Source organism: Callithrix jacchus, chromosome 6, assembly GCF_049354715.1.
Source record: "Callithrix jacchus isolate 240 chromosome 6, calJac240_pri, whole genome shotgun sequence".
Classification (NCBI taxonomy): Eukaryota; Metazoa; Chordata; class Mammalia; order Primates; family Cebidae; genus Callithrix; species Callithrix jacchus.
The window spans coordinates 127,452,634-127,465,546 of NC_133507.1; the positions used below are offsets into that span (position 1 = coordinate 127,452,634).

Here is a 12,913-nt window from a genome sequence, read left to right on the forward strand (position 1 = left end):
GTGAGCTGAGATCACGTCACTGCACTCCATCCTAGGTGACAGAGTAAGACTCCATCTCAAAAAAACAGAAAAAAAAATTTTTAAGGCTAAAAACTTTTCTGTATGCTTTCATTCTGTTTAAAAATGATTTTAAGGCCGGGCGCAGTGGCTCATGCCTATAATCCCAGAACTTTGGGAGGCCGAGGTGGGTGGATCAAGAGATCAAGAGATCTTGACGAGGTCAAGAGATCGAGACCACCCTGGTCAACGAGGTGAAACCCCATCTCCACTAAAAATACAAAAATTAGCTGGGCATGATGGTGCGCGCCTGTAGTCCCAGCTACTTGGGAGGCTGAGGCAGGAGAATTGCTTGAACACAGAAGGCGGAGGTTGCGGTGAGCGGAGATCATGCCATTGTACTCCAGTCTGGGTAACAACAGCGAAACTCCGTCTCAAAAAATAAATAAATTTAATTAATTAATTAATTAATTTTTTAAAAATTGATTTTAAGGCTGGGTGCGGTGGCTCACGCCTGTAATCCCAGCACTTTGGGAGGCCAAGGCGGGTGGATCACGAGGTCAAGAGATGGAGACCATCCTGGTCAACATGGTAAAACCCCGTCTCTACTAAAAATACCAAAAAAAAATTAGCTGGGCATGGTGACGCGTGCCTGTAACTCCAGCTACTCAGGAGGCTGAGGCAGGAGAATTGCCTGAACCCAGGAGGCGGAGGTTGCGGTGAGCCGAGATCACGCCATTGCACTCCAGCCTGGGTAACAAAAGTGAAACTCCGTCTCAAAAAAAAAAAAAAAAAAAAAAGATTTTAAAAATCAATGGGCATGGTGGCTCACACCTGTAATCCCAACACTTTGGGAGACCCAGGCGGGTGAATCACCTGAGGTCAGGAGTTCAAGACCAGCCTGACCAACATGGAGAAACCCCATCTCTATTAAAAATATAAAATTAGCCAGGTGTGGTAGTGCATGCCTGTAACCCCAGCTACTCGGGAGGCTGAGGCAGGAGAATCGCTTGAACCTGGGAGGCAGAAGTTGCAGTGAGCTGAGATTGCACCACTGCACTCCAGACTGGGAAACAAGAGGGAAACTCCGTCTTAAAAAAAAAAAAAAGACAGGGTCTCAGCTCTGTCACAGTAGCATGATTTTAGCTCACTGCAGCTGTAAACTCTTGGGCTTAAGTGATCCTCCTGCCTCAGCCTCCCAAACAGCAGAGAAATTACAAGTGCACCACCATGCCTGGCTGTCACAGATACCCAGAAACAAAAACAAAGGAGAGGAGGGAGAGACTTTGCAACAAATATACATATAAAAAGCTCTTACAAATCAATAGAAAATAAATAAATGGATGGAAGAAGTGAAAGGCAAAATAAATAAAATGTCCAAAAAATCATATGAACAAACACTCAGTTATATTATGAATCCAAAATAGAAGTTCTCAAAGTATGGTCCACAGATCCCCAGAAGTCCTTGAAATACTCTCAGGGTATATAGGTCAACACTATTTTTTTTTTAAGTTTTATTTATTTAATTATTTTTAATTTAAAATTTCAAAAAGAGATAGAATCTCACTATGTTCCTCAGGTTGGTCGCAAACTCCTAGACTCAAGTGATCCACCTGTCTTGGCCTTCCAAAGTGCTGGGATTACCAGCATGAGCCACCTCGCCTGGCCTCAAAACTATTTTCAACAAAATAACATTAAGACCTTATTTGCCTTTTTCACTGTGTTGACACTTAAACTGATAGTATAAAAGTAATCACAGGTAAACAGGCTCCTTAATTAGCATGAATTAAGGCAGTGCCATCAAACTTACTAAGAGTCATTGTATTCCTCACACCATGCCTCCAAGTTTTATTTAATAATGTTTTGTTTATTAAAGATTATTTATTTTATGAAACCAACCCGAGTACACGTCTTTATACTCTTTATACTATTCTGAGTAAATGTGAAGCGTACATAAAACACCTCTGCTTCAGAGGAAGAAAGTATGCCAGCTATCCTGAGGAAGAGGACTTGCACAACTGTTTTAATGGCAACTGACCAAACTGCTTTTTCTCATTCATCATTTTTATTTGAAAGAGTATGTGGCAGGCCAGGCACAGTGGCTTATGCCTGTAATCCCAGCACTTTGGGAGGCAGAAGCAGGAGAATCACTTGAGCCCTAGGCAACATAGTGAGACCCCTATCTCTATCAAAAAAAATTTTTTTTTAATTAGCCAGTTGTGGTGGTGTGTGCCTGTGGTCCCAGCTACTTGGGAAGCTGAGGTGGGAGGATCACTTGAGCCCAGAAGGTCAACGCAGCAGCAAGCCATGATCATGCCACTGCACTCCAGCCTGGGCAACAGAGCAAGACCCTGTCTAAAAAATAAAAATTATATTTTAGCCGGGTGTGGTGGCTCACACCTGTAATCCCAGCACTTTGGGAGGCCGAGGCAGGTGGATCACGAGGTCAAGAGATCGAGACCATCCTGGTCAACATGGTGAAACCCCATCTCTGCTAAAAATACAAAAAATTAGCTGGGCATGATGGCACATGCCCGTAGTCCCAGCTATTCAGGAGGCTGAGGCAGGAGAATTGCCTGAACCCAGGAGGCAGAGGTTGCAGTGAGCTCAGATCGTGCCATTGCACTCCAGCCTGGGTAACAACAGCGAAACTCAGTCTCAAAAAAAAGAAAATCTATTCAAAGAAAAAATGAAAGATGTGGCAATAATTGTTTTACTGCAAGGCTATATACATCTACAACAGTTTATAAAGACATAAACTAGATACAACTTAAATGGAAGACAAAAATTCAGCCATGAAAAATTATACTGTCTATGAAAAATTTTAAAACAGGTTACAAAACAGTATGTATAGTAAGAACCAAATTTTATATATTGGAAAGAATTTGGCATGTGGGTAAAGCAAGTTAAATTTTTTTAAGAGAATTTAAAAAAAGAATATACCAAGGTATTAACAAATGGGTATTAATAATATGCCAAAGTATTAACAAATGGGTATTAATATAGCTTGGAGTATTTTAATTTATTATTTTTATCTATATATTTTTTAAGTTTTGCTTTTTAATCACAAAAAGTCAAAGATGGTTTAACAACAGGTTAAATGATAAAAAGCTGTAAGAAAAGCCACCACTCTCTTCTCTTATAAAATATATCCTGTTGAATTCCATCCTCCCTAGGGTAGCTGATGTTAACAGCCTGGAAGTATATATCCTTTCATACTTTTACCTGTGCTCACACCAATCAGGCAAACAGCCAAATACTTAATATACCGATATCCCCTGTTTATTTACCTTGTTTGTTTTTGCCAATATGGGACAATGATTACCTCTTGATTTTTTTCCCACTTTTTAATATACCACAGACACATCCCAATCAAAAGATAAAAATTTCATTTTTTTTTTTTTTGAGATGGAGTTTCACTCTTGTTGCCCAGACTGAAGTTCAATGGCATGATCTCAGCTCACTGCAACCTCCACCTCCTGGGTTCAAGCAATTCTCTTGCCTCAATCTCCTGAGGAGCTGGGATCACAGGTGCATGCCACCATGCCTGGCTAATTTTTGTATTTTTAGTAGAGATGGGGTTTCACCATGCTGGCCAGGCTAGTCTCAAACTCCTGACCTCAGGTGATTCACCTACCTCAGCCTCCTAAAATGCTGGGATCACAGGCATGAGCCACCACACCGGGCCTCATTCATTCTTTTTAATAGCTATATAGTATTTCTTTCTTTTTTTTTTTTTAAATAATAAAGGCAAGGTCTTACTATGTCACCCAGATTGGTCTTGATCTCCTAGGCTTAAGTGATCCTCCCATTTCAGTCTCCCAGAGTGCTAAGATCACAGGTGTGAGCCACTGCACCCAGCCTGCTACATAATATTTCTTAAAACATACATGAACCATAATTTAGTCAATGTTTCCAAGCAGTAATTGTTTCTTTGCAAGTTTTTAATGCTACAAACAATGTTTCAATAAACATCCTTGCACATATACCCTTACATTTTGATTTTTTTAATCCTCAGGACAGTGTCTTGAAAGTGAGTCTGCTGGCTACAAATATATTTTATTTTTATTTTTTATTTGTATTTATTTATTTATTTTGAGATGGAGTCTCACTCTGTCACCGAGGCTGGAGTGCAATGGTGTACTCTTGGCTCACCGCAACCTCTGTCTCAAGGGTTCAAAGGATTCTCCTGCCTCAGCCTCCCGAGTAGCTGGGATTACAGGTGCTCGGCACCACACCCACCTAATTTTTTTGTATTTTTAGTAGATACAGGGTTTCACCATGTTGGTCAGCCTGGTCTCGAACTCCTGACCTCATGATCCACCTGCCTCGGCCTCCCAAAGTGCTGGGATTACAGGCATGAGTCACCACGCCCGGCCTTATTTTTGTTTTTTTTAGAGACAGGATCTTACTATGCTGCCTAGGTTGGTCTCAAACCCTTGGCTTCAAGTGATCCTCCTGCATCAGCCTCCTAAAGTGCTAGGATTATAGGCATAAGGCACTAAGCCCAGCCTATACATATATTTTTAATTAGATGTTGCTAAATTACTCACCAGAAATGTATGAGATATCATACCCTGACCCTGACCAACCATGGCTATTATTTTGCCAATCTGGTAATTCATTGTTGCTTTAATTTGTATTTCCTGCCTGCTGAGAGACTGAGGTTTTCATTTTCTTATTGACTATTCGTATCTCTTCATGTTCTATCTTTGCTCATATTTCCATCGCTATCATATTATGCAAATAATTTTTCGTGAAATGAGAATCATAACTCATATCAAATTCAAGAATAAACTTCAACTGAATTAAAGGTTTAAATAATCAAAACCAATCAAACTATTAATAGAAAATACAATATCTGTATAAACTTGGGATTGAGGAAGTTTTCTCAAGCAAAACAGAAAATTCAGAAGCAACAAAAAAGAAACAGACATGTGACTACATTAAATTACAAGTTTTACATGTATTTTCTCACTTTTAAATCATAAACAGGCATTGCCTTGAGAATTTTTTAAACAGGAAAAAATGTTTTAAAACTGTAAGCAGATACTAACAATACTATGATCATTCCTAGAGTAAGACATGCAAAGAACTTCATTAGATGCACAGGTGCTAAACTCATAAAGGCATACAACCAAACACGACTGCCTTTTCATGCTGCTATCACTACAAATAAAAGCTATGTGTGGAATTCTACATTCCCAACTCCTATTTCTGTATCCTATTCAGTAAGTATTATGCCCTCCAGTTTTGGCCCTCTGTATCCATGGGATCCACATCTGTGGATTCAGCCAATCACTGATCAAAAATATTTGAGAAAAAAGATTACATTAAAAAATAAATTTTAAAAAATAATAATAAAAATAAAAGGCTGGTCCGAGTGCAGTGGTGTTCACAACTAATTGATCACAACCAGTTACGGATTTCTTTGTTCCTTCTCCACTCCCACTGCCTCACTTGACTAGCCTTTAAAAAAAAAAATTATATTTGTACTGAACATACACAGACTTTTTTTCTTGTCATTATTCCCTCAATACAGTATAACAACTGTTTTCATAGCATTTACATTATATTAGGTATGATAAGTAATCTAGAGATGATTTAAAGAATACGAGAGGATGTGCATAGGTTATGTGCAAATACTATACTGTTTATATCAGGAATTTGAGCATCCTCAAATTTTGGTACCTGGAACCAATCCACCACACATGTATAGGGACGACTGTGTTTACTTTAAGGTGATCTACCTAAATACAGAATCTTTCACTGTACCACTCTGCCCAATTGTTACTCCACCCCCATCACATATGGAGTAATTATGAAAGGGAAGCCCGACACAACAGAACACATTTTGCCATATTATGTATCTATGAGATGATAAAATAGGTAACTCACCTAAATGGGGAAACAGATCAGTGTCCAACTGATGTTTTTGGGTGCACAGTTTCACCAGTCTCTGCAGTCGACTTATACATGAGAAGTGTGGAGAGAAGGCTGTGGCTTTCATGAGGATCCGGTCAGTCCTGGGTGGGTCCACGGGGGGAGCCCTACTGGATGGCAGGAGGGGCAGAGGCCTCTTGTGAGACAACTGCCGTGCTTGTGCTATAGTGTGTGTGGTGGGTGCCACTCCCTGCATTGGTAGGCTGGTGTTCTGAGGTTGAGGTGACTTGCAGACTGAACCCTGCGGTGGCGCTGGAGGTTTTAAAGAAGTGGATAAAGGTGACAGGTGGGAGTGCTGCTGTGGAGGCTGCTGCTGTGAAGGTGCAGGAGGGGGGCTAAAGTGCTCTTGTCGAACTTTTAAAATCTCTGTCTCTCTCTGGCGCTGCCGATTCTGGGCCAACTTGCTCTGTAACTTCTTTCTCACAGTTGCCCCTTTCTTTAGGTCATCATCTTCCTCGTTGAAAGCAAATGGGTCTTCCAACTCAGTTTCCAGGTAGTGGAGAGGGACCCTTGCCCCAGGTGGAGAGAGGGACATTCCATCCAGTCCGTTGGGCATCTTCAAGGCCAGCGTGGGCACCGTCAGGCTAAAGGCCATGGTATCCATCTGGTGCCTGACCTTCACCTCATCTATCGGATCATTCTTTTTCTTCCTCTCTTTTTTCGGGATAAAGCCAAGTACCTGCAAGTGGCTGTTGCAGTACCTTTAAAAACACACACATACATGAGACAATATTCATGATACATATTTTAAAACGTAGAACATAAACTACATGTGAATCCTAACATGTTAAAAACTGCATCACTATTGTGACTCTTGAAAGTCGGTGCCTTAACATGCAAGCCATTCTCAAAGTCAGTGTAATTTTGATGAGGCAAATATGTGAACTGTACATGCACAGAGGTGGCCAGACAGAACCAAGTCATTCAGTTACTAAGTGGCCCTGGATAACTGCTCATCTACTGCTTCTCTATTCATAATATACAAAGTAACTCATCAAGATTCTGAAAGATCACTTAAAATTCTTTTATAGAGAAAAAAATATATTTTCTAATGCATTAAAGTATTTGGAGATTCACAAAGCACGTATGACATAAAACCCTCAAGAATGTCAAGAGTCTACAGTGCTTTAGACACACAACATACACACACACACACACACACAGAGAGAGAGAGAGAGAGAGAGAGACAAAGAGAATGGAACAAGAAAGTAAAGGATGGCTAGTGGGGTTATAGGTGAAATGCCTTTTTCAGTAGCCAGATGTTAAGTATATGAATTATTTCCTATAGTACCTACCTGCAGTAGGCGCTAAAATAATGCCCTTAATGCAGACAAGGAAACTAAGCTTTACAGAAACTGATTAACTTGCCTGAGACTCTTTCCAGCTGGAAAGAGTCAGAGTTAAGACCATCTAAAATCACAGCTCAGGAAGACACTCATTAGTCTTCAACAATGAGCAAGTACACTGCTTAGGTGATGGGTGCACCAGAACCTCACAAATCACCACTAAAGAACTGACTCATGTTATTCATGTAACCAAATACCACCTGTACCCCAATAACTTATGGAAAAATAAAATAATAACTTAAAAAAATGCTTGATAGAATTCACCAGTGATGACATCTCAACATGGACTTTTCCTGTGGAAAGTTAAAAAAAAAGAACAAGTTACTCCTGTAATTAAAATGCTATTTTAAAACCCTATAAAAGGGCCAGGCGTGGTGGCTCACGGCTGTAATCCCAGGACTTTGGAACGCCGAGGCTCACTGCAACCTCTGTCAAGAAGGATAGCTTGAGCTCAGGAGTTCCAGACCAGCCTGGGCAACATGGCAAAACCCCATCTCTACAAAAATAAAATACAAAAATCAACCAGGTGGAGTGGCGCCTGCCTGTAGTCCCAGTTACTTGAGGGTCTGAAGTAGGAGGATCACTTGAGCACCGGAGGATGAGGCTGCAGTGAGCCAAGATCGTGCCATTGCACTCTAGGCTGGGTGAAAAAGTGAGATATTCTTAAAAACAAAAGCCTATGAAAGAATAAAGTCAGGCCAGGCGCGGTGGCTCAAGCCTGTAATCCCAGCACTTTGGGAGGCCGAGGTGGGTGGATCATGAGGTCAAAAGATGGAGACCATCTTGGTCAACCTGGTGAAACCCCATCTCTACTAAAAATACAAAAAATTAGCTGGACATGGTGGTGCGTGCCTGTAATCCCAGCTACTCAGGAGGCTGAGGCAGGAGAATTGCCTGAACCCAGGAGGCGGAGGTTGCGGTGAGCCGAGATCGCGCCATTGCACTCCAGCCTGGGTAACAAGAGCAAAACTCCGTCTCAAAAAAAAAAAAAAGAAAAGAAAGAATAAAATCCCTTCACATAATGAGAAAACAGAATACATGTCACGCCAATTGACCACACTGAAAACCTATGAAGGCTTTTAACCAGAAGAACAGTGTTTTTAAGTTGATATTCTTCATATAAGAATAGTATTCCAGCGAGGCGGGGTGGCTCACACCTGTAATCCCAGCACTTTTGGAGGTCAAGGCAGGTGGATCACCTAAAGTCAGGAGTTCGAGACCAGCCTGGCCAACACGGCGAAACCCCATCTCTACTAAAAATATAAAAATCAGCCAGATGTGGGGTAGGTGCCTGTAATCCCAGCTACTCGGGAGGCTGAGGCACAAGAAACGCTTGAACCCAGGGGACAGAGATTGCAGTGAGCCACGATCACACCACTGCACTCCGGCATGGAAGACAGTGAGTCTCCATCTCAAAAAAAAAAAAAAAGTACTCCATGCTTAAATAAATTTGGAAAATGCTGGATTAAACACAATTAAAGAATAATTTTGTTGTTTTTTGTTACTAATGTGCAATTACTCAAAGCATTTTGTATAATGTGCATCATGAAGTTCCAAGAGGAAAATGTACCCATCTGGCAGTGTTTCCCAAAGTTATTTGAAAATGAAACCCAGGGCTAAATGTGGTGGCTCATGTCTGTAATCCCAGCATTTCGGGAGGCCAAGGCAAGAGGATCCCTTGAGGCCAGGAGTTCAACATCAGCCTGAGTAACCTAGCAAGACCCTGTCTCAATTAAAAAAAAAAAAAAAAAAAAAAAAAAACAATGAAAACAGAACCAGCCAGAGAAGTGACTCATGCTTGTAATCCAAGCACTTTCGGAGAAATGCAGGTGGTTCACTTGAGGTCAGTAGTTTGAGAACACCCTGGCCAACATGGTAAAACCCCATCTCTACTAAAAATACAAAAATTAGCCAGGCATGGTGGCAGGCGCCTGTAATTCCAGCTACTTGGGAGGTTGAGGCAGGAAAATCCCTTGAACTCATGAGATTGAGGCTGCAATGAGCTGAGATTATGCCACTTCACTCCAGCCTGGGTGACAAAGCAAGACTTAGCCTCAAAACAAAACAAAACAAACAAACAAAAACAAAGAAAAGAGAACCTATTTTTCTTGTAGCATATAGGTAATAATAGCTCCACAAAACATAGTTTGGGAAAAAAACACTAAAGTAAAAAAACGTCAATCCTTGGCTGGGCGTGGTGACTCATGCCTGTAATCCCAGCACTTTGAGAGGCTGAGGTGGGTGAATCACTTGAAGCTAGGAGTTCAAGACCAGCTTGGCCAACACGGTGAAATCCTATCTCTTAAAAAAAAAAAAAATACAGATTCACCAAATAATCAGAAAATCTCATAAACAGAGTATGTGTGTATGTTTTGTTGTGTCATTTTAGAAATAAATCTATCAGAGGCACTCTTTTATTTAAGATAGGCTTCTTGGGGCTGGGAACGGTGGCTCACACCTTTAATCCCAGCACTTTGGGAGGCCAAGGTGGGTGGATCACGAGGTCAAGAGATCAAGACCATCTTGGTCAACATGGTGAAACCCCGTCTCTACTAAAAATACAAAAAATTACCTGGGCATGGTGGCATGTGCCTGTAACCCCAGCTACTCAGGAGGCTGAGGCAGGAGAATTGCCTGAACCCAGGAGGCTGAGGTTGCGGTGAGCCAAGATCGCACCATTGCACTCCAGCAGCCTGGGTAACAAGAGCGAAACTCCATCTTAAAAAAAAACGTAAGATAGGCCTCTTAAGAAAAAGCTTTCTTTGTCATGTGCAGCCGCTGAAAAAGAGAAAAACCTTTCTAGCCAGCAAAGTGAATGTACACTATGTACACTTTGTGTACACACAGTGTGTGTGTGTCTGTGTGCATGCACACGTGCATGCCTAGCAGGTTTCAGCTAGGTACCATATATACATCTGAAACAGAACAGATTCACAAAGCAATGGCCAGCAAAGAAAGAGAAGGCATCTGGGATAACTGCACTAACCAAGAAGTTTCTCAAGAACACGAAAAAATCTAATAAAGAATAAATTTGGCCTGGTGTGATGACTCATGTCTATAATCTCAACATTTTGAGAGGCCAAGGCAGAGGGATTGCTTGAAGCCAGGAATTCGAAACAAACCTGGGCAACCTAGCAAGGAGATGGAAGCTCCATCTCCTCAAAAACTTTTTTAAAAATCAGCTGTCTACACGACACATGCCTGTAGTTCTAGCTACTTGGGAGGCTGAGGCAAGAGGATCATTTGAGGCCAGAAGTTTGAGGCTGTCGTGAGCTACAATCATGCCATTGCACTCCAGCCTGGGCAAAAGAATGAGACCCTATCTCAAGGAAAAAAAAGAAAAGAAAAACAAATGTATAACTCAGTACTTATGGCTAGGTGCAGTAGCTCACGCCTGTAATCTCAGCACTTTGGGAGGCAGAGGTGGGCAGATTACTTGAGGTCAGGAGTTCAAGACCAGCCTGGCCAACATGGTGAAGCCCCATCTCTACTAAAATATAAAAATTAGCCAGGTGTGGTAGTGTGCACCTGTTGTCCCAGCTACTGAGGAGGCTGCAGCAGGAGAATTGCTTAAACCCAGGAGGCAGAGGTTGCAGTGAACCAAGATTACGCCACTGCACTCCAGCCTGGGCAACAGAGTGAGACTCCGTTAAAAAAAAAAAAAAAAAAATTAGGCCGGGCGCGGCGGCTCACGCCTATAATCCCAGCACTTTGGGAGGCCGAAGCGGGTAGATCACAAGGTCAAGAGATCGAGACCATCCTGGTCAACATGGTGAAACCCCGTCTCTACTAAAAATAAAAAAATTAGCTGGGCACGGTGGGGTGCACCTGTAATCCCAGCTACTCGGGAGGCTGAGGCAGGAGAATTGCTTGAACCCAGGAGGCAGAGGTTGCGGTGAGCCGAGATCGCGCCATTGCACTCCAGCCTCAGTAACAAGAGCAAAACTCCATCTCAAAAAAAAAAAAAAAAAAATCAGTACTTATTAAACACAGCTTCTCTAGAGACAAAACATGAAAGTCCTTTCCCTTATCTTGTTCTCAGAAGAGCAAACTATTTCAAAGACAAAATTGAATATAGATGTTTCAGAGAATATTTTAAAGAAATTCATAAGGACTCTCACTTATGAGAGATGGGGTCTTGTTCAGTTGCCCAAGCTGGAGTACAGGTGTCATGATCCCATCTCAGCCTCCAGAGTACCTAGGACTCCAGGTGCATACCACCACATCTGACTCTTTTAGTATTTTTTGTAGAGATGGGTTTTCGCCATGGTGTTCAGGCTGGTCTTGAACTAGGCTCAAGCCATCCACTGCTGCGACCTCCAAAAAGTGCTGGGATTACAGGCATGAGCCATCATACCCAGTCCCTGCTACTAACTATTAAGATAACCCTTGCTTTGGTTCAACTGAAAACAAATCCAATGCTGACAACTGTAACTATAATAAACTGATTTAGCACAAAATTTTAGAAATGTGTTTATAATGGAGCTTGATGTAAAAAATACTAATCCAAGCACATCCATTCTTCAAATTTAAAAAGGGCAAGAAATTATCATTTTCAGTCTGCTAAAAGCCAGACAGATATATTTAGCCTAATACATAGGTCCCTTTCTCACCTGAGATTAAAATTTTATTCCTTGCCTCACTAAGCAGCTGTTTCTTTCAGGTATTGTAATTTGAAGCCTTAGGTGCTCATTAGAAATTCTAAGAGAGTATTCCTAAATCCCCATTAAACTATTTGTACTCATTTTGGTGAGATGTCCCCCAACACAAATTATTTATTTCATACTACCAGCATAAAAAGTATTCAAGACATAAAATATCTGATTTCTCTCAACCAATTTACGCAAGTGACATTTGCTAATATATAGAAACATGGATGAAAGTTGTGTGTGTGTTTTAAGATAGAAGTAAAAGGTTCAAGTTTTCTTTTTTTTTTTTTTGAGACGGAGTTTCGCTGTTGTTACCCAGACTGGAGTGCAATGGCACAATCTCGGCTCACTGCAACCTCCGCCTTCTGGGTTCAAGCAATTCTCCTGCCTCAGCCTCCCGAGTAGCTGGGACTACAGGCATGCACCACCATGCCCAGCTAATTTTTGCATTTTTAGTAGAGATGGGGTTTCACCTTGTTGACCAGGATGGTCTCAATCTTTTGACCTCGTGATCCACCCACCTCGGCCTCCCAAAGTGCTGGGATTATAGGCGTGAACCACCGCACCCGGCCACAAGGTTCAAATTTTCTACCTAGAGATGACGAGTTATCTAGAAACTTTTAGAAAACAAGCATGTATCTCTCAGTGAAGGCCTGCAATGATCTATATGGTTTCTGGAGAACAGAAATAAAAGAAACTGGAGAAGAGATCATATATGAATAGTGTGAATTTTCCTAACAATATGGAAGACAAATAGCCAGTGTAAGACTCCTTTAAAAACAATTCCATTTTCTTTTAATTCAGCAAAGCATATATTCATCATTCCAGTGGTAAAACCAACCCTTAATGTGAAATACTGTTTCCAAATTATGGTAAACATATTCTGTTTGGAACACTTTTTAACCAAAAAAAGGCAAGGTTATAAAACACGCCAAACACTGGTTAGCAGTCTGATAGAAAGTATATTTAAAAGATTCA

General features: G+C 41.3%; 1 protein-coding gene across 2 annotated transcripts in view; it reads right to left on the reverse strand.

Annotated features, from left to right (window-relative positions):
• The window catches only part of INO80D (INO80 complex subunit D), an 82,694-nt gene that overhangs the window by 44,929 nt on the left and 24,852 nt on the right, over positions 1-12,913 (reverse strand). For both annotated transcript variants that reach the window (XM_002749678.7, XM_017973661.4), the window contains exon 4: positions 5,896-6,641. In XM_002749678.7, coding sequence (XP_002749724.3) covers positions 5,896-6,641 — 746 coding nt within the window. The remainder of the gene's footprint in view (positions 1-5,895; positions 6,642-12,913) is intronic.